At 34.9% G+C, this 26,404-nt stretch overlaps 2 protein-coding genes across 3 annotated transcripts in view; one reads left to right on the top strand and one right to left on the bottom strand.

The window, feature by feature from the left end:
• The window catches only part of LOC148272478 (ATP-binding cassette subfamily C member 4-like), a 51,075-nt gene extending 38,511 nt beyond the window's left edge, over positions 1 to 12,564 (bottom strand). Inside the window, exons 1-3 of one of the 2 annotated variants that reach the window (XM_088239995.1) lie at positions 12,100 to 12,564; positions 9,560 to 9,694; positions 1,148 to 1,352 (exon numbers count right to left, since the gene is read on the bottom strand). In XM_088239995.1, the coding sequence (XP_088096121.1) occupies positions 1,148 to 1,352; positions 9,560 to 9,694; positions 12,100 to 12,314 (555 nt within the window). In that variant the 5' untranslated portion in view covers positions 12,315 to 12,564. Of the gene's footprint in view, positions 1 to 1,147; positions 1,353 to 3,476; positions 3,561 to 9,559; positions 9,695 to 12,099 lie in introns of those variants that run through there. The other variant, XM_088239996.1, reaches the window with a different exon arrangement.
• Positions 12,565 to 19,425: 6,861 nt separating this feature from the next.
• On the top strand, positions 19,426 to 26,136 carry LOC148272477 (kelch domain-containing protein 4-like). Its single transcript, XM_088239997.1, has 8 exons — positions 19,426 to 19,461; positions 19,831 to 19,948; positions 22,266 to 22,439; positions 23,398 to 23,519; positions 23,675 to 23,783; positions 24,670 to 24,896; positions 24,960 to 24,993; positions 25,825 to 26,136. Exons 2-8 carry the CDS (start codon positions 19,838 to 19,840, stop codon positions 26,080 to 26,082), a joined length of 1,035 nt encoding a protein of 344 aa, XP_088096123.1. The 5' UTR covers positions 19,426 to 19,461; positions 19,831 to 19,837; the 3' UTR covers positions 26,083 to 26,136.
• Positions 26,137 to 26,404: the final 268 nt, after the last annotated feature.

The following is a 26,404-nucleotide window of genomic DNA, read 5'->3' as shown; positions in this document are numbered from 1 at the left end:
TTATTTGAAGATTCTCTATTTGTAACCTAGTATTTCGAACGTTATTTCCGAAGGACTATTTTTCTTTGATGCGATACGAATATAATGAATATTCACAAAAACCGGCTCAGAGATAATTTGCTAACGCTAAACTCCAAGAAAACCAAAAAAGAGTCCAAATATAAAAAGCCAACCAAGAATAAAATTCAGGATACAAATTGTAACGCGCTCACCAGCTGTAAATGCTACCATATGGAATGTGTACAAGACATAAAATATTTGGATATTTTTATTGACGCACATCTTAACTGGAAAAACATAAATTATTTAGTCAATAGTAGTAACACATTATTTACTCCGATCCGCGGTACTGTTCTACCTCAAAAAGCTCGCCTCTTATTGGTCCCACGCATATCGTATGATTAGGGAACATCCAATAAGAATTATAAATCCCTCGATATGAAAATATTATTTTTGTCTAAATTCTAGATTGGCGGTAATGCGCCTATTAACGAAAAGGCGGACTGTAAATGAAAATCGAATTTCATTCAGTTTTGTGAATGGGAAATATTTGAGAAAGGATAGGAACGTGAAATGGATACCTACCTTTAATATGATCTGAATGTTCTTCAATTTCTGGCACTGGATCACAAAATAAACTATAAATATAACAATGTTTTCCACGACGCGCAACGATTCCAACCACTTTTTATCCGATTTTATGTCAAGTCAAAAATGTTGTTTTGTTTTTGTTCTAAATCCGAATCTTCTAATTTTGAATATCTTCTATCTTGATGTTAGGTAGGTACCATAAGAATGGGTCAAAGGAAGGATGGGAACGAAAGGTAATCGGCCAGGAATAGTTTCGATAAATGCTGTTATTTACTTAACAGCGCCAACCGACAATATGTTTCTCCATTGTAATTTGCTGAGGCCGTATATACAATAAATAAATAATATCATCCCGGGATTGACAACATAAGGAGTACGAAAGCTAAATTAGACCATCTGGACAAGAACCGAAATGTCACCTCATATAAATACATAAAATATGTTCCTTCTGGATGACAAATTTAACAAAATAAAAGTTTTAATGGTTGATGTTTTCAATGTGCGACAGTTTGAGTAGCTGTCATTCATCTATTGGCCTTCCTGCGATGAAGCGTACCTTTCTGTAGAGCAGGGAGCAGCAGGCTACTCTGATCCTCATTCCCAGCTGTGTCTGCGAGAGGTTAGTGTGGTGCTGTATGAAGACAGACATCATGGAGAGGCCGACCACACACGAGGCGTACATGTACGCGTCCCCCTTGGTCATGGTGCTGCCGGCTGCGAAGTAGTCTATCAGGAAGGCCAGGGCGATAGGCTGGAAAGACCTGAAAGGAAAATAATCGGTTTATATTAATTAGCATTTCGTGCAAATCTTCATAATTATAAATATTAAAATGAAAAAATGGTTATAGGAATGGATATGGTACAAGAGGAGCTCTCTGTTGTATTCAATTGCTAGTTGAAAATTTCCGCGACATGAACGTGGATGTTTCATAGACTATGCTAAAGCATTTGATAAAGTGCGGCACCGAGAACTTCTAGAAATTTAAAAAAGAAACAACCCGGATTCTAGAGATATAAGGATAATTGGTAACCTCTACTGGTATCAAAAAGCTGCACTGAAAGTGGATGATGATAATTCAAGTTTGTCATTGCTTACACAAATGTTTGTATCCGATGTTAATACATCGGATACAAACATTTGTCGAGGAGTCCGGCAAGGATGCATTCTGTCTCCTCTCCTTTTTAATTTGTACTCGGAAGTCATTTTTAGAGATGCGCCAAATGAACTAACAGACGGCATTAGTATAAATGGACAAATTATAAACAATATCCGATACGCGGATGATACTGTCCTTCTAGCTATTACTATTGTATGGAAAGCCTGCAGCTATTATTGGACAGAGCTCACACGGCTAGTATGAATAAAGGGCTAGAAATGAATATTTCCAAGACTAAATGTATGGTTATTCGAAAAAAGCCACAAACTTTCTCAATGACTTTAAAATTCGGAGCGCAGGTTATTGAGCAAGTCCATCAATATAAATATTTAGGATGCTGGCTGAATGATAAATGGCGATCACTCACAAGAGATCAAAGTCAAAATAGGAATGGCGCGAGACTGCTTTTTCAAGATACGTGACCTTCTTTGCAGTAGAGACTTTAATTTAGACTTCCGAATGCGCATTGCTCGATGTTACGTCTTCTCAGTACTTTTTTACGGAGCCGAAACGTGGACACTCACCCAAAGCACTTCAAAAAATATCGAAGCCTTTGAAATGTGGTGCTACAGGAGGATATTAAAAATCTCCGGGTGGACAGAGTCCGAAACGATGACGTTCTCCGACTGATGGAAAAAGATAAAAAGGTACTGAAGACAATAAATAAAAGAAAACTTGAGTACTTGGAGTACGTGATGAGAGGCGAAAAATATAACATTTTACAAGTCATTCTACAGGGAAGGATTGAAGGAAGACGCAATGTAGGTAGAAGGCGCATCTCTTGGCTTAAGAACCTGCGTGACTGGTTCCATTGCAACACTCAGTCCTTGTTCAGGGCAGCTGCCAACAAAGTGAGAATGCTACGATGATATCCAACCTCCTTCGATGAGAGGAACAATAAAAAGAAGAAGAAGAAAGAAAAAAAGCGGGATTTAGCGGGATGACGGAACAGGGAAACATCACATAGTGCGTATACCGATAAAAATATATGAAATGGGTTTAGAATAATTAATTGTATTTTCAAAATCAATATGGATATTGGGGAGAAATGCGTTGCTAGTAAAACGCGACGCGTTTGGCCTTGGTTGTTGTGACGTTAGGATTCGTGATAATGTTCTTAACCAATTTCAATGGCCGGGAACAAATAAACACGAATCGTGACATATTAGGGGCGTGGCCAATGGAATGACAGTTTTTGCGGGAATTCAAAATTACAAATTAAAAATATTTTGTATGCTACTAATAATTAGCAAACAATTTTTTTTACTGGACATAGCTCAATCGTAAATAACTATCGACGTACTTAAAAACATGCTAAGCATTTGAGCAATCACAATGAACAATAATAAACATGCCCAAGTCATCGCGGTCATAAGTCAACGCGTGTGTAGTCTCTAAATTGTATTTAGTAGTAATATTTTATTTTTTTGTTATCTAAATAAAAAATAAATAAATAAAATAACTATCGACGTGCTTAAAAACATGCTAAGCATTTGAGCGATCACAATAAACAATAATGAGCATGCTTAAATTATCGTAGCCATAAGGCAACGCGTGTGTAATCTCTAAGTCAACGCTCGTGTCGGTTTGTTTTTTGTTTTCCCCGTAAATAAATACAGTTCACTGGCGAAAAATCGGCGTTTACTATAAAAAATAATACAATATACTGCATTTGCAAAATAGTAAGGAGTATCTAATACAAAAAAGTGAAAATTAAACTACACTTACTATGGAGACTGCTTTTCTTGACATTTGGCTTGCCAATAGCCACAATTTTATACACCTATTTACAATCCCAATCCACAAAAATGACTTAATTCTCTTACGCAAGAGCGCGTCTATACTTTGTTATACATTTTTTACGGTAAATTGAGATAATCAGTCAGATAAGTAACCATTGGAAATTTTACATAAATAAAACACTTTTGTCATTAATGTATTATTAAAACCCTAAAACAGGGAACTGCATTCATAATAGCATACGCACTAACAAAAACACCACAAATCGGATATAATTAATTTAATAGTTTCACCTCCTTAAAAATGCAACCGATTGGTATGAGACCGGTGACTAGTATACAAAACTAAATAATAAGCCGTCGCATAGGCTTTGGCGAAAGGGCTTTTGCAATAACCGGACCTTTGGCGTGGAATATTCTGCCTTCAGAAGTTCGAAATAGGGTATTATCACCCGGGAGGAATATCGGATTTAACATGTTGCACATATAAAGGATTTCTCAAAGACTCTTTTAGTGTTTATAAAAGCTCTAATAATCAATAATTTCATATAACTTTCGTTTACTATTTTCAACATGTCAGAAAAGCTATTTTATTCGGTTGGTACTAAATTCGATCATCCAAACCCACCCAACAGTACACCACGAATCGTGCATTTGTTTGAAATGTTGGTAGTACCGAATAGAAATTCAAACGATGCGTATTGTTGTTTATGATTTTTCCCCCTCTTTAGCCAACCTTGAAATAAATGGCGACCGTAAAATGGGGCGACATTTAAATCGTAAGGCGACTTTGATCAGCGGATATATTGTTTATATTTATCTCTATAACTTCTGATTATTAATAAATTTCGGTCAATTTTAAGTGTTTTTTTTATGGGAATACGGAATACGCTTTAAATGCAATTGTTATATAACTTTATTTCAAGTAAGAATCGTCAAGCTATTTTTTTTTTATTTAGTGATAGACTATTTATTTAATGATAAAAGTAATTTCGCGTAATTTGCATTGTCTTGACATCACTGGTATTTATATTACCGAGTATCCATTATTATGATTGTTTTCATATTTTAATTTTTTATTAACGAATAATAAGAAGTTTTCTAAAATGAGCTGAAATCAATCATTTTATATACATCTTTTTTTGCGAGCGACATGATTCGAACTTATTAATAAAAGTTTTGAGACAGGGCCTACAAAAAAATATTTTGCTCAAATACTAGGAAAAGCTGTTATAAAAATTTGAGCTGCTTCCAACCATTACAAAATATTATTTGAAACACTATACAATAAATAATACAAAGCTAAACATCCTTAAAAGCATTTTAGCCAGTTTTACAGAACAGAAGAAAAATTTTATTTACCAAGAGATAGTAAAATGTGGGGACTGGGGATGGGATTTCAGAATGTAAATAAAAAATATAATGACTCAAATTAACGAGTCTAAAAGATTTTCTTTTAAAGGTGAGTAAATAAAAGTGAAGCTTCGTCCTCAAACGATAACGGTGAAGGGATTAATTTAGTTAATCGGATAATTGTTACGAAATGCTTGTAAAAAAAACCTCATTCACTTCAATTGCACTTCTTGTGAAATTTTGTCAAACACATTGAATATGGCCAATATTAATTTCCGAAGTATGTTTCACGTCTTTGTACGAAACAGATAAAATAATTGCTTTTCTGGAATAAAGTAATGGATTCTAAGTTATTCGGTAAAATAAATGTTTTCAAAGCTGTGAAAGATAAGTTTACATCAAATAAAAAAAACACAACAACCTCTCATTCTGTTTCGATAATAATGTCAGCCAATAAACAAATTCTTATACACAATAATACATTTATTAACTGATAATAATATTCAATCAGAAAGCAAGGTATATTATGTTATATTTATCAATTATTTGAAATATTTCATTAAAACTTTTTTTTTAATAACCGTAATATTATTCAATTTTAAACTTGATTATATTCAATCAGAAAGCAAGGTATATTATGTTATCTTTATCAATTATTTGAAATATTTCATAAATACATTTGATTAAATAACCATAATATTTTTCCATTTTAAACTTGATTTATATTTTAATTACTATTTTTGAGTTTACATCAAAATTCCATTTTTTGGTTAACAATAATTAGAAAAATAATTTCTGTTTTATGTGGAATGAAAGTATATTATTTTTATTTACTTAATTATTTCTTGAGATTCGACTTAAACGCTTATTAATTACACGCCTTTTCATAATTTCCTAATTCCTGGGTTTTTTTTTTTCGTTGGTAATTTATTATTGGAGAATGGATAATATAATTCAGAAAGAAGTGAAAAGTTATATTTATAATTATTTTTTGTATAGCACTGACTGAAAACACTGTTTTTTTATAATTTATATGTTATACTAAAAATATTTACTGATTAAAAATAAAATAAACAAATGATTGTAAGACGTCACTCCTCATTTTATACACAAGAGTAGTTTTTCTTTTTTACGTAAAGCGAAACGTTAATGTAAATATATGTATTAAATTTATTTAAAAAATGTATTTAGTAGTAATGTTGTATACGTTGTATACTTATATTTTTTTTATCCAAATAAAGAAAAAAAAATGTTCAAAACAAACGCATAAAATCATGATGTATCAAAGCGTCCCCGCTCCGAAGGGTTGACTTTGATTCCCAAGTTTTTATTATTTTCTCGGTCACACGTTTAAAGTTCGAAACTGATCAAAGTCACCCCATTACACTTACTCTACTCGAATCATAAACTTTTACGTAAAAACTATCTCGGCATTCGATGACGTCAAACTTAGTGACGTCATGAGTTGTCTGTTTTTATTTACATCCAAATGACTAGACTTTGATCCTGTATATCTCCCTTATTTCTTAGCGGATTTTTATAAAAATAGTACCGATTGTCTTGTGATTTTTCAAGTTAATTTATTAGCTAATAAAAAAATCCGTGATAATTGCCCATTGTGCAACAGAATCCCTTTTCAGAAAAAAATTAAAAACTTGTTTATTTGTGAAGTCGTTTCCTGACTTGAAAAGTGCTACTTTTGAGATGTAATTTTTAGAAGTACCATATTATGTGTTTTACATGATATGTAAAATTTGTTTATTAGTATATAGTAATTAAGAGTTGGCCTGTAGATGGACCTTATTTTTTTATTTAAGTATAATGTACTGCGCCCTTGACGTGATTACTCACGAAAACGGCACTATAAAAATTTTTGAAATTTATTATTTTTAAGTATTTTTTTTAAAAAATGTTTAATACCATTGTTAGACAAGTGCAACAAGCAGTTCTCGAATTCCTTTACTCTATTGTGGATTATGACGTCAGCAAGAATCTTGTTAGAATTTTACGACCCGGATTAAGAACAACGATATGTCGAGAGAATTATTACTGTAGTCAAAACTCCATTTTTCGCGAAGAAAATTTGATTTCACTTTACAAATAATTAAAATACGGGCCCAGTAGTTTGTCATGTTTCCTTAATAGAATAAATAAATAAATACACTCCACATAGTAGGAATGGTCTAATTACGAGATGGCTTCCAGCTTATCATTTGACCCCGGTGTGAACTATAAATTATACCCAGTCTACCTAATAGCTCCATATTAAATTACTCGACGCATTCTCGTTTAGTAAAAGCGTTGTCTGCTCTGCGTTCGAAGGAATTAAATACAGCTCAATTATATGTTACTGATTGTCGAGATGAGTGGAGTGATTTGGATGCAATTAAAATGATTATTACTTCAAAAGAAACACATCTCAAAACATAAATGTCATTTTCTTTGAAATTTTTGATATTACCAACATGAAAACATATTGTGATATTTTTATTTATTTGAAGCTCAGACTTTACGGTTATTATTATTGCGTATTATTGCGATTGAAATAAACGATATTTAAATTTATTTCAACAGAGAGGGAAAAAGTTTTCGAGAAGAAATTTGGAAGTCTAGGCATTTACATGGCTTATGACCTGTCATTGGCTGGTTTAAGTGGCCACTTTACACACTGTGTAACATTCACCATTCTGCCCATGTTTGAACATCCACATTTCCTCAACTCTTCCATCTGTTGACTTTTGTGAAGTGAAAGAGCTGAAACCTTTATCACGTGGGTGAGATTCATCCGGCTGAACCAAATCACCTACTAGGCAACGCCTGGAAACAATTTTCCAATTTTTATACTTCTTCTTTTACCAGGTAGTAATTCAACAATGTCAAATCCAGCCAGTCTGCAAGCATTTGGACATAATCAAACATTGTTAAACGATATTTGTTTACACTTTTAACATTTTAATTCTTTTTTAAACAAACTATTTTTACAGTAACTAAAATAAAAATTGAAAATAAAAATATGTACGCATAAGCTAGTTTAATAACTATTTATATATACACTTTTGATCAAGTAGCCACTTTCTCATTTTCCTCTTGTTAAATTGTGTGTTATTTAAGTTCTTTTGGCAATAAATTATAAATGTTAGGTACTAAATAATTGAGATTTTGTTTTTAATAACATTTTTTTTACTGACAGGTTTCGAAGTTACAAGCAAGCTTATCAAAATATAATTTACTAGTTAATTTAGTTTTATTCTAGAATATTCTAGATTAATGGGTGCTAGATTTTATTGCTTTCAAAAGCATTTTTTTCAAAATAATAAAAGTATTATCAGCATAAAAGTACCCGATTGAAAAACTCTACAGGTAGCGTTATTTTTTTAATCTCCTGGGTACGTATTCTGATGAAAAGTTAAAATATATCTTTGATTTTATCAACTAAGTAAAATTAAGGTTTCTGTATGAAAAATATTCACATTTTTTTCTTTCTAAGCATATTCAATTGCAGGTTACCGACAAAGATCTCTAAGTTCAGTCATATCACTCCACTACTTCGGGAACTACACTGGCTACGTTTTCCACAGAGGGTCGAATACAAACTCTGTTGGCTTATGTATAAGTCACTGCACAACTCGGCTCCGGAATATCTAAGGGAACTATGCATTCCAGATGAACTAGCTGACAGGCGTCTCACGCTTAGATCAGCTACGTCTACGGCGAGAGGAAAAGTTATTATACCTCTACGCAAACAGCGCACTAAATTTGGTGAACGCGCATTTGCGGTCGCAGGCCCTATGGCATGGAATGCTCTCCCAGCAGAGGTGCGAGGCTGTGAAAGTGAAGTGATGTTTCGGAAAAAAACTTAAAACCCACTTGTTCTCTAAATCATTTGAATAAATCCGTAGCACGTGACAACAAAATAAATTATTTTAATTAAATTACAAATTTAAAAGCTTCAATTAAATTAACTTAACAATAGAATCACCATGTAAAGCGCCCTTGAGGTATTTTATTACGAAAATGGCGCTATATAAGTTATCCATAATAAATAAATAAATAAATAAATAAAGGTACTTTGAATTTTCATCCAAATATACTCATTTCGTACATAAATATCGATGTTACTTTATACCGTCTCGGAATGTACCGACGAAGATTGCGTTCATAATCGCGGCCCTGTTCGCCATTTTTTTATAGCCCCGCCATACTATGCTCCTTGCGCTGCTCATGCTCATGCTCCTCGCGCTGCCGCCCTCTTGCCCGATGTTGCCCTCTCCGCCCACACACTGCTCTACTCGCGCAATTAATCGCACTTGTCATTTGTCTTTGCTATACAATGGACGATAAAACGGTGGCAGCGAGCGCGCTATGCATTTTTAGTATAGTTAATTATATCAATGTCATACAAAGAAATATACATCATTCAAAAATGACGCGTGCGTCTTGTGTGAGCGCTCGATGCGTATTGCGACCGCGAGATTATGTGGCCAGCCACTCGCGCTCATATTGCCGGTCCTTTGACTCGCGAACAAAAACCGACAAATTGGGAGCGGTGGGCACGACGAGGAGCATGACGAGTAATGTTGCAACACTGCGTCTCTGCCTCCTTTCCTCGCTACTTCCCATGCCACTCGTCGAGTGTGTGGCAGGCCCATTATAAACATTGCAACTGACAGACAATAAAGTAATAATGACAATAATAAATAATAATAACAAACGACATACTTGCACACCATCGCTTGTATGAAGTTGAGGAAGCCATCGAGTACGTAGCTGGCCAGGAAAGTGTTCACAAGCGCCCTCAGAAGGGATGCTTTTCTTCCCGATCTTTTGGCCTTTTGGATTTCTGCACACCAGTTTCTAGAATCAAATACATTTTTAATTTTTTTAACTTATTTATTTTATTTTTCAAAAATATTTTTTTCTTTTTTAAAATTAAGCCAATCAACAGGCTTAAGTAAGCCCTAATAGATTGGCATCAATGACTTATACTTAATCTAAACATTCTTAAAATCTACTTAAATTAACAAAGTGTATAATTAACAAAAGGTATGTACATACATATTATTTATTTTAAAACGTTCTTAAATGCATTGTTTAAAACTATATATTAAAGTCGTAATAAACCTTTATTATTCATGCAATTTTTTCTCTGTTTTTCTCTATCTTATCTCTTTCTGAATTTAATTTATCAAATATTTTTGTGTACCGTGTATTATATTATTATCTTATACATATATACTTACTGTAAACTAATTTTTATTATTTGTTTTGAACATTAATTTGTTAAATTATAGTAAAATTATTGTTAATGTAGGTTAAGTGTAAATAATCAATGTAATTTATAAGAACCTGCTGACGAGTTGTATGTATGCAACTCAGCAGGACTTTAATTTAAGACTATTTTGTAAATATTTTTGAAAAATAAATAAAAATAAAAATAAAATAAAATACCATTTTTTTTGCTTAAATTCTTTACAAGTTATTAACAATTTGCTTTTCAATTCTAACATTTTTCTTATATCCATATTTATCTTTTTTATTTTTTATAATGCAAAGTTTCACCTTTTATTTTGCATTGCAGTATGCTTTTTTGTTTCTACATGTATAAAAAAAGTCTTGTTTATTTTTAAAATTATTACTTACTATGTTTGTACTTAACTGTATAATTTTTGTAAATGCCCCTTGGGCGTAATAATAAATAATAAATGAATGATGAATGATGAATGATGAATGATGAATGATGAATGATGAATGATGAATGATGAATGATGAATGATGAATGATGAATGATGAATGATGAATGATGAATGATGAATGATGAATGATGAATGATGAATGATGAATGATGAATGATGAATGATGAATGATGAATGATGAATGATGAATGATGAATGATGAATGATGAATGATGAATGATGAATGATGAATGATGAATGATGAATGATGAATGATGAATGATGAATGATGAATGATGAATGATGAATGATGAATGATGAATGATGAATGATGAATGATGAATGATGAATGATGAATGATGAATGATGAATGATGAATGATGAATGATGAATGATGAATGATGAATGATGAATGATGAATGATGAATGATGAATGATGAATGATGAATGATGAATGATGAATGATGAATGATGAATGATGAATGATGAATGATGAATGATGAATGATGAATGATGAATGATGAATGATGAATGATGAATGATGAATGATGAATGATGAATGATGAATGATGAATGATGAATGATGAATGATGAATGATGAATGATGAATGATGAATGATGAATGATGAATGATGAATGATGAATGATGATTGATGAATTAAATAAATAAAATAGCAGTTTTGGAATATTTTCCATATTGTCAGTGTTGAAATTCAAATATGTGATCGCGCAGAAGGATTTTACGTCGGAAAACGTAAATATTTTGATTTAATATTAGGTGTTCACGGATGTTCCATTGTGATCGAATACAATAAACAACCATGGTGAGAAATTGTTATCACGTCGCTTATTAGCACGTCGATAGTTATTTGTGATTGAGCTACGAACCGTACTCTTCATTACGAGTTGACCTGTATTAATATAAATACTATTACACAATAATTTTAAAGGTAGGTCAAGTGCTTGAATTAACTTTTAAACATAATACTTGTAAGATATAAGATATAAGAGATAATAAATTGATGGAAGTGTAATAACCTACTTAATAACATTAGAGTACCTAAATCGTTTATATTTGTATGTAATAGTTATATCTAGGAATTCAATAGTCTTTTTAGAGTAATTTAATTGCTCGTTAAACCTATATTTTAGGAGAAAATTTTCGTTTAAAATAAATCATTTCTCGGGAGTTTAAATTGATTTATGACTCATGTTTTTAGATCATATTTTTAAGGAAATTCAAATGATTTCCATTTAGAGAAGTAAGAAAGAATTCTAAATTTGTTGCAACAGAGAGGGAAAACATTTTTGAGAAGGCAATATGAGTCAGATTGTCTAAGAAGTAAGAAGCAAAATGAACATTTCGTTAGTATTGCCAGGGTAGTAAATTTGTTTACCCCACTTTTCTTATCTAATGAGAGAACTAATAAAAAATGGACCTCGGATTAAACAACACTGTGGTGGACATTTGGCCGACAATATCTTTAAAACATCAACTATTATTTAACGAGATATAAAAATATACAGTTAGTTGAAGTTGAAAACTGTCTCAAGTTTTATACTTTTACGGTATGGTTTCGTACTTACTTCTCTAATTTGTTAGTCAATCTCTCAGACTCATCTTCCGGCATGGGCTTGCAAAGATCTTGCGTAGTTAAATCCTTTTTATTTCCCTTATAAAACAAAGGCATAAGCCATAGAAAAAACAACTTTGAAAACCAATTAGCTCTCTCCCGCGAATTAGTTTTTCGCTCTATTTTCACTGCGTCTTCCCGTTTTTCCACAGCTTCCTTGGACGCCATTTTGATCACAAATAATACATAAATAAATAATAATACTATTTATTTCAATACCCGATGTTTTTCAAAGGAATCACATGTTTTTACTAACTATTTTCATATCGAAAATAAAATTACGGAGACACTTTAATTTATATTTTTTCACAATTATTTTTTTCGCTAAAAAATAACGTTTTTAAACTCTATTAAAAGTTTTAGTGTTTAACAGGAAATGCGACCGTCTTCATCTGCGTTCACTCCGTTTCTGATTTCCGATCTTTGTAATTAAAAAATGGATTCTAATGGTCAATTGGATCTCATTCAGATAATAATCATTATCAGTTATAAAAATTATAGCAACTTAAAATTTATTTTATTACTGTGCTAAATTAATTTTGTTAGCATATGAAATGCTATTCTAAGTTTGTCAATATAGAAATATAACTTTTTTTTACATTTTAAAAGTAATAGTAATAAAAGTCCATGAAATACTGTTCAGAAAAAAAATCTTGTTATTGGTAGCATAAAAAATACTTTTAAATGTGTAATTTTGATTCCCGCAAAAACGGCAATTCCAGTGGCCACGCCCCTAGTACGTCACAATTGATGTTTACTTGTTTCTTGCCATTAAAATTTGTGTAGAACAATATCAGGAATCTTGACGTCACAATAACCAAGACCAAACACGTCGCGTTTTTCGACGAACGTATTTTATTGAATTTCTTTTTCACATTCATGTATGAAAACATTTCTCCACAATATCCATATTGATTTTGAAAATACTATTAATTATTCTGAATTTATTTTTATCGGTATTCGTAGTATGTGATATTTCTCTATTCCGGTAAAAACGGTCCATTGCATTGGCCACGCCCCTAATATATCACAATTCGTGTAAATTTCGAACTTTGTTTGTGACCGTTTAAATTGAAATAGAACATCGTCATGAATCTTAACATCACAATTATCAAGGCCAAGCATGTCGCGTTTTTGTAGGGACATATTTTTTTGTAATTACTATTTAAAGTTGTGCATGAAAAGCTTAAATAAAAATAGCCGTTTTGGAATATTTTCCATATTTACAGCGGTGAAATTAAAATATGTGATTGCGCAGCAGGATTATACGTCACGAAACGTAAATATTTTGACATTTAATATCTGTACCTCAGAGGTAGACGGATGTCAATCCAAACGTCAAATGTTCAACAAGAGTCTAAAGAATACATTTTCTGATGTGATTTCTAAAATGTATAGCATTAATTTGTATTTTCAGTATCATAATACATTGGTTCTTTCATTATAAGACTTAGATTTCTTTAAAATCAATGGACATGATCATAATCAGGTTGTGGTCCCGTGGCTAGTGTCTCGGACTCACGGACCAAAGGCCCGTCGTTCGAATCCCACTCTACCCCAACTTGATTCCATTTTCTAATAGTGAGTTATTTACAACTCGTTGAAAATGGCCAACAAAATTTAATATTTGGGTAAATCATAAGAACGCAAATATTTATTTTTTCTAAAAAAATAAATAAATAAACTGGATACGAAAATTGAAATGTCATTTCATCAAATTCGTTATATATATATATATATATATATATATATATATATATATATATATCATAGCAACCGTTACGGGTAAAGTGATCAATATTCGCAACGCTATCCATACAGTTCTTTTAATGATATTTGATAACATTCAAAACAATGATAGGATTAACCACATTCTGATCAGGCAAAAATTATTTCAGACTTATGAGTTCATCACACAACATACAAACATCTATATCGGATTTAGAATCTACTGTCAATTTCAATTGAAAATTACCACAGAGTTTGAGAAGATCTGGTTTTTCCGGAATCTTTTTTTAATTAACAGAAAATACCAAAATTTCGAGTACTCATTTAACTTTTGAAATCTTTCAATGAGTGAAATTAAGGTAGTGTCCAAAAGGCTGTAGAAAGTTATAGGCTCATCATGGGCCATTATAACGAGGTTGTCGCTAGATTTAGGAAATTTACGAGTAAGTTGGACTCTCTCGATGAGCAAGAGGATAAAATGAGGCGCCTGCAGCGCCCCTTTATATCTGGCGCCCTGGGCGGTCGCCCAACCGCGACCTACCCGAACGCCGCTACTGTTTATGTTGCTTGCAGACCCGACAGTTGTGCCTGGTTGCGTACTGCAAACCAGTTTGTTTATAAAAAAATTCAACATGACATTGGCAAAAGCATACAATTTATTATGCAACGCCATTTTTTAAAATTTTTTTTGAACACACCAATACATCATTTTTCAAAAATTGTGGGCTCGCCGCTTTCTACATAACTACGTTCAATTGAATATTAAGAAGGCGGGTACTTTAAAAGTAATTAAAATAAATTACCCGACATTATGACGTGACATTATCATAAGAATTAAGAATTATAACTTGTCACTGATTTCCCTAACTGATAAGTGATAAGCATTTATTTTGGGTATTAGAAGATGACATTTTAAAACCCGTGTCGGTATGTAATATAACTAGACTTTTCATTCAAGTTTCTTTGTCATTCGAGTAAACATGTCAGTAAAAGAAACATGGCCCTACTTTTCTTCATACAAACGTGGTCCCGTATTTTCCCCTTGGATTACGGCACTAAAGCAATGATTTTTTTACACACTATATTTACCATTGACGTGTATCCATCGTTTTGCTTCTGTATTAATATAATTATTTTTTTTAAATATATATTTTTTTTACAATATACACATGAGGTAAAATAGAGTATAAAAAAAATATAGCCCTCTCATTCCCGGACCAATCAGCATGAATTCTTGCTTTTTCATTAAAATTATGCTCAGTAATGTTATTTTTTAGAGCATATTCATACGCCGATTTTTGTAATCTGAAGCGAAGTGCAGCCATACAATATTTTCGCTAGGAACTTAACCTGGGAATCCATTTCATCTTCTTGTTCTCTTGCGAAATCTGGATGTCTTCCCAGCTGTGAGCTATTCCAGTTCTTGATCTTCAGTCTTTCTTGAAGCGTTGAAAATAGTACGTCAATAGTTCGAGCTGCTTCTCTGATCGGTTTTTTTTCATACACTAGTTTAAAAGCTTTATGTAACCGATCTTGGCTCCATGATGCCTTTAAACGTGATCTGTTTCGTGTTTTTAGAGAAGGTAATTTAGGCATCTACAGGGCTTATGACCTGTCATTGGCTGGTTTAAGTGGCCATTTTACACACTGTGTAACATTCACCAGTCTGCCCTTATTCTCTGTTGTAATACGAGTATGTTAATATTGGCGGCCTCCGTGGTGTAGTGGTCAAGACGCTTGACTCACGCACGGAAGGTTCCGGGTTTGATTCCCGGTGAGAACACAAAAAAATAAAATGTGATTTTTCTCAAGCCTGGGTGTTCTGTGATGTAATTCACCACTGTAATTGGGCCTCCTAGCCTGTTGTGGTGCAAAAAAAAAACATATTCCCCAATAAATTTTATAGGCGTATGATGAGTTACTGCTCTATACTATTGGATTTGACGCCTTCATTTCGAAGCGTACTGTCATATGCCAAGTCTATCTGCTTCGTACGGTAAAATATAACTTCTTGAAAACTAACACCTCCCCAGGGAGTTGAATCTAGTACTTGTCTGGAAAAAATTGGACAAACTCAAAATATTATGATTTTCACTCAGGACATTATTGCGACCTTAAGCATTACCCAAAACACCTAATTAGGTTGAATTGACAAAACCGTATTAGTTTTATTACCGCTTTTGAGGCAGTTTTACACATTATTTGACGTTTAATCATCAGTGTGGCCATTATATGAAGCAAAGGGTCGTCGCCTTAAAAATAAATAAATATATATACGAATTCATCACTCTCTAGGGGGTAGAGTAGATCCATAATACCACCCCTGGGCTGGTATTCCAAACGCTCTCGCGGCAGTAGAAAAACCATTCATATCGCGTATTTACTTATAAAATAGTTACGATTCAGAAAAGCACCGCTGGTCTTTATGTCCGAATCCGGATTCCACTCATCATTTAATCAGCACCCAAAATCTTTAAAACGGGTAACCTGTTCTATACCACTGTGGAGTTCATAGTCTATTGATCGATTACACACACACATGCTAAATAATTTCACCTGAAATATAGTACGACGACCGATGAAGCGAGTCATCATTTTATATCGAATACAATACATTATATTTTGCGATACATAAGAGCGACGTCCTGCAGTACATTTACGCCATAAAGACACGAACAAACGAACGTAGCCTGTAAAGAAACCACAGGGCGTGGTGACGCCCAGTCAATCAGTGAGTCCCAGTGCTGCCAGTTCAACACCTCTTCACCGTAACATTCGCGCGACATAATTCAATTCATTATTTATTCGCTGTGTAATAAATACGCATTAAACAACAACCTCGTGTCTTCTGTTGATCTCTAACCGGGGTAGGAGCTCCAAACCTCAGCAACCCAATCCTACACCACTGCCATCTATAGAGAGACGGATGTTAGTGCTTCTCCGTTTGTTGGCCACCATAGCTTTGGCCTTTAGAGCGTTCATTTTGATTCTGGATTCATTCCCTGAATTATTTACATTGTCGACAAATTGCTGTAGAAGATAAGCAGTATCAGCTATAATGGTAGTCGCTTATATTGTTTACCACTTTACCACTTATTTTAATTCCTATGTAAACATTTTGCAAAGCCTCTCTAAATACGAATTTGGAGCATAAGTTAAAAAACATCGGTGAAAGTATACGCAACCCTACCTTACACTTTTCATAAAACGTATTTTTTTATTTAAGAAGGTAAACATGAACAGAAAAAATATAAAAGGAAAAATAATAAAACCCACTAAACCGCGAAACCGGCTTGTCAGCAGGTTTCTTATTTTTCCTTTTAAGAAAAACATTAGAGAAATTTTATAAATTTAAAAAGTAATATAAACATTATTAAGAACTAAAAGCATATATATTTTTTGCACAAAATTTACAAAAAAAAAATGAATAGATGACTGTTAACATAAAATAATAATCAGTATAAAGCCTTGTTACATATAAGCCATTTAATTATTTTTTTCTTAAAAGTTTCGTCAACATTTTCTTTTAAGATCTGCTTAGGAATCTTATTGAAATTTTTAGTCATTATACAATGAAGTGTTCTTTGGCCATACTTGTTTACAAACCTCGGTACTGACAAGCTTTCACGTTGTGCTAGCCTTGTATTATGTGAATGTATATACCTTTTCTGATAGTTGCTATCAAATCGATCTGTAGTCACAAATTTGAGCCATAGAATAGTATTTACGGACAGGCACTCTCACTTTTTAAAAAGTTCGGGTACCTCTTTCTTGTCAATTCTAGCTGATCTGTTAATTAATTTAAGAGCCGAGTTTTGTAAATATTGATTTTTTTAAATGTTGGTTTAAAAAGAAAGGCACCTACTGGTAATACCATACCTAATAGTTGATTCCGCTAATGATAGATAAATAAGTCTTAATGTTTTTATTGGTACAAAATATTTTATTCTAAACATACTGCCAATAACAAGTGTCCTTAACCTTTTACTGTACCTATGTTGTTAGTTTTAATATTATTTATACGGACGTGTGCAGTTTGATTCGAATAAAGGCTAAAGATTATCCTTACATCGTTCCCATCCAACTCAATTTTGTTAAGGTTCTAACAACTTGTGTCTATTCGCTATTGAGTCATTGAGTGCCATCTTAGGGATGACGCACATTGAGCCACTGGTGGCGGCCACTAAACTCGACCACTAGTGGCTCAGTCAAGCCACTAGACGCGGCCACCAATCGCAGCTGTTAGTGGCTTAGTGCCTGGCAAGAGTCGAACGCGTTCGTGTAATGGAAACACTCTTGATTTCGCTATTGTTGATTATTATCGAGATCCGTGAACTTTGTAAGGCTGAGATATGCATTATCGACAGAATTACGAAAGGGGTGCTGCGTTGGTTCGGACATGTAGAGCGAATGAACAACGAAAGAACGGCTAAAAGGATCTACGATGCGAATGTTGATGGATGCAGAAAATGAGGAAGACCGAGAAAGACATGGCATGATAAAGTCCATCAAATAATTGAAGATGAACATGTCAAAAGTAGGAATAATCGGCGTGCCTGCATGAGAGGATGTATGAATGTAGAGAAAGCGAGGTCTGTATGCAAAGATAGAATGATATGGCGTTCTATCCTTCTCCCTACGGGGAAACGGCGTGATGGTTTGTTTGTTTGTTTGTACGACGTAGAAAACGTCATCGAATCCAAAAGCATCGACGTAAAATTCATCGTCATTATCGGATTCATCAACTTTTCGCACAGAATAAGGACAACACCAACTGTTTTTTGAATAATTAAAATGTCATCCAGATAAGTTTTTTAGCTATTTTAGAATGAGCGTGGATGACGTGTGTGTGTTGGTGGGACGCGGGCGGGGAAAAGCCGGCTACTCCACAGGCCACCCAAGTGTGCGCACGATGCGAGCGACAAAACGTGGCCACTAGTAGCGAGCGCGGGCGACTCTCGCAGCTCGCGGATCGAACGCGGCTCTTGAAAGCTCGGTTTGCGCCGATGCTATACAAAATCTAGGGAAAAACTCGTCCGCAGCTTGTGGTCGCGTCTAGTTGCCGCCACCAGTGGCTTAGCGTGCGCCCGCACTTATAGTCGATAAAACACACGCCTACAGACATTTCTTTGCTGGTCAACATTTTTGGGTCAGCATTTGATTGGAAAAAAGGGCCTCCCCTGTGCCAAAACCACTGCGAAAACCGAATTGCGTCTTGCTAATGTGCATATCAAGTAGTTATTCCTGCGACCGGCTTTCCTATATAAGTCCTTTGGGTGCTATTCTGAATCCCCTCGCAAGAGCAGAAAAAACTTCCACCGTATATAAGGTGGGGATTTTTGATTTTTTATCAATATTTTAGCGACACTGATGATTAAACGCCAAATTACGTAAAATAAAGAATTGACATTTCGTTGTTCGATATTATAAAACGGTACAAAAAACAGAAAAAAATAATACGTTTTTTTGTTTTGGCCGAGTTTTTCGAATCCGGGGAATTTTATTTTTAAACTGGGAAGTTTTACTTTTTCGGCATCCCAACACTGATCCGTGCTCTGAATTCTGAATGTCTGAATCCCGATTTGAGGTTAGTTATTTGTAATTTCTTATGTTTTTTATTATGAAATGAAATATTCTTCGTGTTGTGTCCGATATAATTTTTGGTATGTTTTGTTACGATATTTTCAAAATACGTACTGAATCAATCACATAAACATAAGATTTCACGTTTAATATCATTTTTTCATAATGATCTTTCTTAGTTGCCGGTGCTGCACATGTTTTGTTTGACTTAATGTTTAAAACAAATATGATCGAGAGTCTTATTAATTGCTTTATTTCATCATAAATAATTTAAACGTAATAAATACTTGGCGGTTAACTGAATGCCGTGAATTAAAAATGATTTCGAAATGTTAGGTTATTATTTTGATGTTTTATTGTTGTGTGTTTTCAGAAAAAAAATGGGCAAAAGTAAGGATAAAAAGAAGGTTAGCGGTGCCGTGAAGACTGCGGCTAAAACTGAAAAGAAATTAGAAGCAAAAAGAAAAAAGGAAATAGCCAACATCGGCGAAGTAAGTTGAATGTTTACTTGGTCACGTGTTTGTTTTGATTTTCGAAACATGTATTGTATGAAGTACACGTGTTTTTGATCAAGGCGTCGAAATTATATACGGCGTGTTCTTTGTTCGATACACAAATACAGTTTAAAGGGGCATTCTCATGTCTTTTTCGTTTTTTAAAGCCTTCTACCAAAACTTGATGATATCAGCCGAAGTCATATATAATTATAGAGATAACACTCAATACAAATCCGAGCCAAAAAGTCGTCCCCAAAGGAAAGGGAATGGCCAGCGGGGGACGCAAGTGTCATCACGTCATATCACATTGACTTTGGCAAGCAAAACAATGTTTTTATTTTAGTATGTCCAAATGTTGCAGCCTAGACTTCCGTATTCCCTTCTCAAAAATGTTTTTTCCGCTCTGTTGCAACAAATTTACATCTAAACTTATAATATAAGAAATCAAACACTGATTTGATTCTACTGAACACTTTATTTTATTTTTACAAATATAAAAACAAAAAAATTCGTGACAATTTCTTATTTTATAAGTTTAAATATGGAGTTTTACAAAATGCACAACCAATCAATCGATAATTTTCATCTAAATAACTCCATAGGGAGGCAATCCAGCCTGTCTGCAAACATTTGGACATACTCATAACATTGTTAAAGTAATATATGAGTATTTTTTTCTGTATATATATATATACTTTGTGTTTTTGTTTTAGTTCCATAATTTTTGCAAGACTTATCATATTTTTATATGTAAGGTTGGGGGAAAAAGTAATTTCGTATTTTGCGCCCTTTTGTTTTCAACTAAGTATATCTCGTTCATTATCGGTCACAACAGATCATACGATACGACGTTGTAAAGGTGTGAGTGTATACTACAAACGCTTCTTTGACAGTATTGCGCTTGGTCGGTTCAGTCGTGAACTACCGTGCGTCGAGTCTGGAGGTCTCAAAGGAAGAAATTCGCCATATTTAAGTACCCGGAAGGACAAACGCGTCAAAACCAAAAAAAATTGCGATGAATATTGGGCATACTCTTTCGGTTCGTGCTGCACAACAGTGGTTCGAGCGATTTCATTCTGGTGTAGTGGAGGTGAATGATGCACCACTCTTTGGCAGGCGTGTCATTGAAAATGTCAATAAAATCATGAAAAATATCAAGATAGACCGTCATGTTAGCAGTCGTAGAATCGCCTAGGAGCTGAATATCGATCATAAAACCGTTTTGAACCATTAGCAGAAGGCTGGATTAAATAAATAGCTCAATGTTTGGGTGCCAAACGAGCTGACGCAATAAAACCTCATGGACCGAATTTCCATCTGCGAATCGCAACTAAATCGACCCATTTCTGAAGCGCATGGTGACTGGTGATGAAAAGTGGGTCACTTACGACAATGCCAAGCGACAGAGATCGTGGTCGAAAGCCAACGAAGTGGCCCAGACCGTGGCTAAGCCAGGACTGACGACGACGGCCAGGAAGGTGTTGCTGTGTGTTTGGTGGGATTAGCGGGGAATACTCTACTATGAGCTGCTCCCCTATGACCAAACGCTAAATTCCGTCCTCTACTGTGAACAACTCGACCGTTTTAAGCTGGCGATCGAACAGAAGCGGCCAGCATTGGTGAATAGGAGAGGAATCATTTTTCATCAGGACAACGCCAGGCCGCACACATCTTTGATGACGCGCTAGTAGCTCCGGGAGCTCGGATGGGAAGTTCTTATGCGTCCACCCTATAGTCCGGACCTGGCGCCGAGTGACTACCACCTGTTCCTGTCTATGGCCAACGCGCTTGGGGGTACATATTTGACCTCATAGAGGCCTGTGAAAATTGTTTGTCCGAGTTTTTTGCCACTAGGGACTAGGGCTTCTACGAGAGGGGCATTATGAAGTTGGATTCTCGTCGGCATTAAGTTATCGAACAGAACGGCACATATTTGACTTAGATCGGATAATTGTAACATTTTTTATAAAGCATTAGAATAAAGCGAAAAATACAAAATGAATTTTTCCCGAACCTTATTATTTAATTTTGTATTAATTATCTTAAGACACCTCTAAAAAAAATGTGCTCTATTTTATACTTTAAAAAACTGCTGTTTACCTCAGAACAGGTATTTACTATACCTAGTGAGAATGGACAGTACCCAATATGTTTGCTTATGCTTAATTTTTACTTGATTTTACTTTAATTTTGCTTATTTGTATATTTTTTTACCTTCTCTACTGTTTTGCAAACAGATCATAATAATACTACGCTTTACAATAAACGCCGATTTATTCGGCACCGAATTGAATATATATTTTGCTTTCAGGAAGATATCGAGTCAATAGTTGCGGGAATAGAGAAGGAGGAAGCCAAGAGACAAGCCGTGATTGAAAAGGTCATAGAGCCCCCCTCCGCTAGAGTCAGTGCCAGCCTCGTGCCGCACCCCACCAACACCGCTGAACTCATTCTTTTTGGGGGAGAGCATCATGACGGAAAAAAGGTAACATCCCTCAACAAATATAAACAAACCATCACCCCGTTTTCCCGTAGGGGTAGGTACAGAGAATAGAATGACAAATCACTATGTCTTTACATATAGACTTAGCACACGCAGATTATTAACCAACTTAGTACCTCTTTTTAATTAATTTATTTATCGACCCTTGTAATGTCATGCAATCCTTCATTTCTCTTCAGATATTAAATTTGTTATTCAACAGATCAATAGATCTCGCTTCCTCTATATTCATACATCTTCTCATGCACGCGCGCCGATTATTCCAACTTTTGACATGTCCATCGTCAAATATTTCTTGGATTTGGTCATGCCATGTCTTTCTCGGTCTTCCTCTATATCTGCATCCATCAACATTTGCATTGTAAATATTTCTCGCTGTCCATTCGCTCTACATGTCCAAACCGACGCAGAGCTCCTTTCTTGATTTGGCGATAATGCTTACCCTCCGCCTTGTTAATGTACGGATCTCGACATTTGTGCATCTATCGCACATAGTTTTACCACACATTCGCCTGAGAAATCACATTTCTACAGCATTCACCCTACTTTCATCCCTGTTTTTCCAAGTCCATACTTCGCTCCCATACATCAGGGTCGGCACCGGAACTCACTTTTGAACTGCTAATTTTGCGTCTTGCGGCAAACATTTATTTTCCAAGGTGGATTTAAGTGCGTCGTTCACTCTGTTCCCGGCACTCCATCCCTAGTAAACATACTTCCCAGATAACCAAATTCCTCTAGCTGTTTTAGTATAACCCATTCACATTGATTTCACATTTAGTCATACTTTCATTTCTTTCAAAAACCATCACATTCGATTTATCGACATTCATCAGCAAATCGCTTCCCTCGCTTAAGTCTTAGACTTTTGTTACCAAGAGTTGCAGTTCCTCTCTGCTGTTAGCAAGAAGTGTTTTGTAAATTCAATGTGCTTTTGCAGACGTACGTCTACAACGGATTGTACGTGTACAACATTCAGAAGGGAGAGTGGCGCGTGATCAAGGCCCCGTCAGCCCCGCCCCCCAGGAGCGCCCACCAAGCTGTGGCTCTGCCCTCTAACAGGTTAGTTTTTTACCTTTAACATCAGTATTCATATACTGTTAAATATTTCTGTGTGTGTTGGTCTGCTGATGATGCAAGAGTGACGAATCCGGCAATAAATTGACCCAAGTAAATCTTTAATTTAAATAAATGTTTTTTAAATTCTTTTCATATAGAGGGGAACTTTGGATCTTCGGCGGAGAGTTTACCAGCCCTTCAGAAATGCAGTTCTACCACTACAAAGATCTCTGGGTCTTCAATCTTGCTGACAAGAAATGGGAAAAAGTAGGTGTTAACATTTAAAGTAATATAACAGAAATGTAAAACTTTTTTGAGAAGGTAATATGGTATGGATGCGCAGTAGAGTGGGCCGATATATATTTTTTTCTGAATTTTGAAATGAAAGTCGTCTAAAAAGTTGCCTTTTGGATTACTCGTAATGCAAAAAAACATAAAAAAATATATTCAATACTACTTTTGGCACTCAACCAGAGATTGAAGTTTTCGTAAAAGTCGATTTTTTTGCGGTAAACCGGCTGTCATTTCGTATTTAAGTTAGAAAATAAGGTCCAATTAAATGTTATAATGTGCATTAAACCTTATTAAATAAGCATCTAAGGGAGTGGCTTGCACTTTGTTTGTAATAAATGGGTAACATTGTTTTAATGAGCCATCGTTTTTGTCAATATTAGCCAGGCGCTCAACGGAATCAGGTCCGCGGAGTGTAACCTTTTTGCGTTTCGGTAGTTTTAAAACGTGTTCGAATTTGTAATGTGATTAAGTTGTATCTTTACTAACAAAAAATAATTTTATCAATATAGAGACGATTAACAAAATGTTCAGACAGTGATAAACTTCAAACCTCGATTGAGGGCCAAAAGTAGTATGGAATATTTTTTTAAATAATTTTTACGTTCAATGTGATCCAAAAAGCAACTTTTTGACCCCTTTCCCATTGATGTCTAAAAAAATAAAAAACTTCATTCATCGGCCCACTCTAATGTGCAGGCACTTACAGGGCTTATAACCTTAATTATCTAGCTTAAGTAATCACTTTATACATTGCGTAGCATTTGTCATTCTCCCTATGTTTGAAAATCTATATTTTTTCGATTCGAAAACTCGGAAGTTTGGTGTTTTGAGCTAATTTGTTTGTACTAATTTGTTCCAGGTGGACAGGCCGGGCGCCCCCTCCCCTCGCTCCGGCCACCGCATGTGCGCCCTGCGTCGCTCCCTCGTCGTGTTCGGGGGCTACCACGACAACGGGCGCGTGTACAAATACTCGGGCGACGTGCACGTGTTCGACACGGACGCCCGCGTGTGGACGCGCATCCAGCCCACCAACACGGGCCCCTGCGCCAGGAGCGGCTGCCTGCTGATGCCCCCGCTCCCGATTCGGTGAGTTTGTCGCTGTCGTAATCCTGTCTTCGCCTGCGCCGCAATTCTAAACGCTCTCGCGAGGGTTGAGAATGCGTTGCTAGCTAGTAATCAGAATGTAAATTAGAGAATACCCGCCCTGATGGTGTATAACGTCTTCGAACCTGAGGCGTTTTTTATTAGTTGGAAAATTTTCTCTACTTTTTGTATTCTTAATAATGTAATTAGGTCGCACTTGTAATGTAATGTATTTATTTAGATAGTTGTAAAAGAGACAGGTACGTCTCGAAACCGGTAGACATAGAAAAGTCAGTAAGTGGTTGTATACAAATATTTAATGACATTTATAGTCCTTAAAATATAGCTTGATTAGAATGACAGTTGTCAGCAAAAGTGACGACATAACTTTGTAGTAATGTCTAAGGAGTGATTTATATTGACACAGCAAAATCATTTGTATGTGGTATGTTAATTTATTTTTTCAATACAATGCTTGACATATAAATCAACATGAATACATAAAAACAGCTTTAAAACTAAAATAAACCTAATTATTAACGATGTTCTTACAAGGTTACATCATTTTGCAAAAACGTTGGAAAGAGATGGGACAAATTGATCGAATAAAAAAATAATTTATTCAATGTTGTTTATGAAAACAGTGTAAATGTCTTATTTTTTGTGAATAATTGTCTTAAACACACTATAATAGGCTTGTTTTTGCGTTTTTATATCAATTTTTGGAAACAGAGTTTCATGTTTGCATGAAAAAACTAATAAAATCGATTGGATCAGTGATCAGTAATTTCCCATCACTATTGACATTAGTTTGGCAGCTGTCATTCTAATCGAGCTGTATTTTAAGGACCATAGTAAAATGTTTGACCACAAAGTTAATACTTAAAATATAACAAAAATACTGATGTTTTCAAATTGATCTCTATTCCAGTTGATAGTGTACGGAGGTTACAGCAGGATCCGCGACGGCAAGGCCGACAAAGGGGTGACCCACGGCGACCTGTTCAGGCTCTCGCCTGTCCCGCCCAAGGCCGGGGCCGAGCCCTCCGCAGTCTCCTTTCGCTGGGAGCCCCTCAAGGGGGGCCTCGCCAGGCCGCAGCCCGCCCGCTCGTCCTTCTCTGCCTGCCTCGCTGCCGGCAACAAGGCCTACATGTACGGCGGAGTGCAGGTGACATTTATGCGCATGTAGTAGGAGGGTTACCTCGGTGATGAGGAAGTTCATTGCAGGGGCGAGCCGTGTATAGAAGCGATTATGCGCAGCTTACCATTATGTTTGACTAACCATAATAATATGTTATTGTTATTCTCATGGATGTTTATGTGTGTATATGTATGTTCACATGTATGTATGTATGTATGTGTATATATGTGTATATATGTATGTATGGATATGTATGTGTGCATGTACGGGTATAAATATGTATGGATATGGATGAGGATGATATATAGATATAGACTTACATATAGATATAGATATGGATATGTTAATAAATAATGTTTTTAATAAATGC

This window comes from Micrasema longulum, unplaced genomic scaffold, assembly GCF_059751315.1.
Source record: "Micrasema longulum isolate JH-2025_06_02 unplaced genomic scaffold, ASM5975131v1 h1tg002325l, whole genome shotgun sequence".
Lineage (NCBI taxonomy): Eukaryota > Metazoa > Arthropoda > Insecta > Trichoptera > Brachycentridae > Micrasema > Micrasema longulum.
Note: the sequence above shows the minus strand (reverse complement) of the source record. Positions and strands in the feature narration are given on the sequence as shown.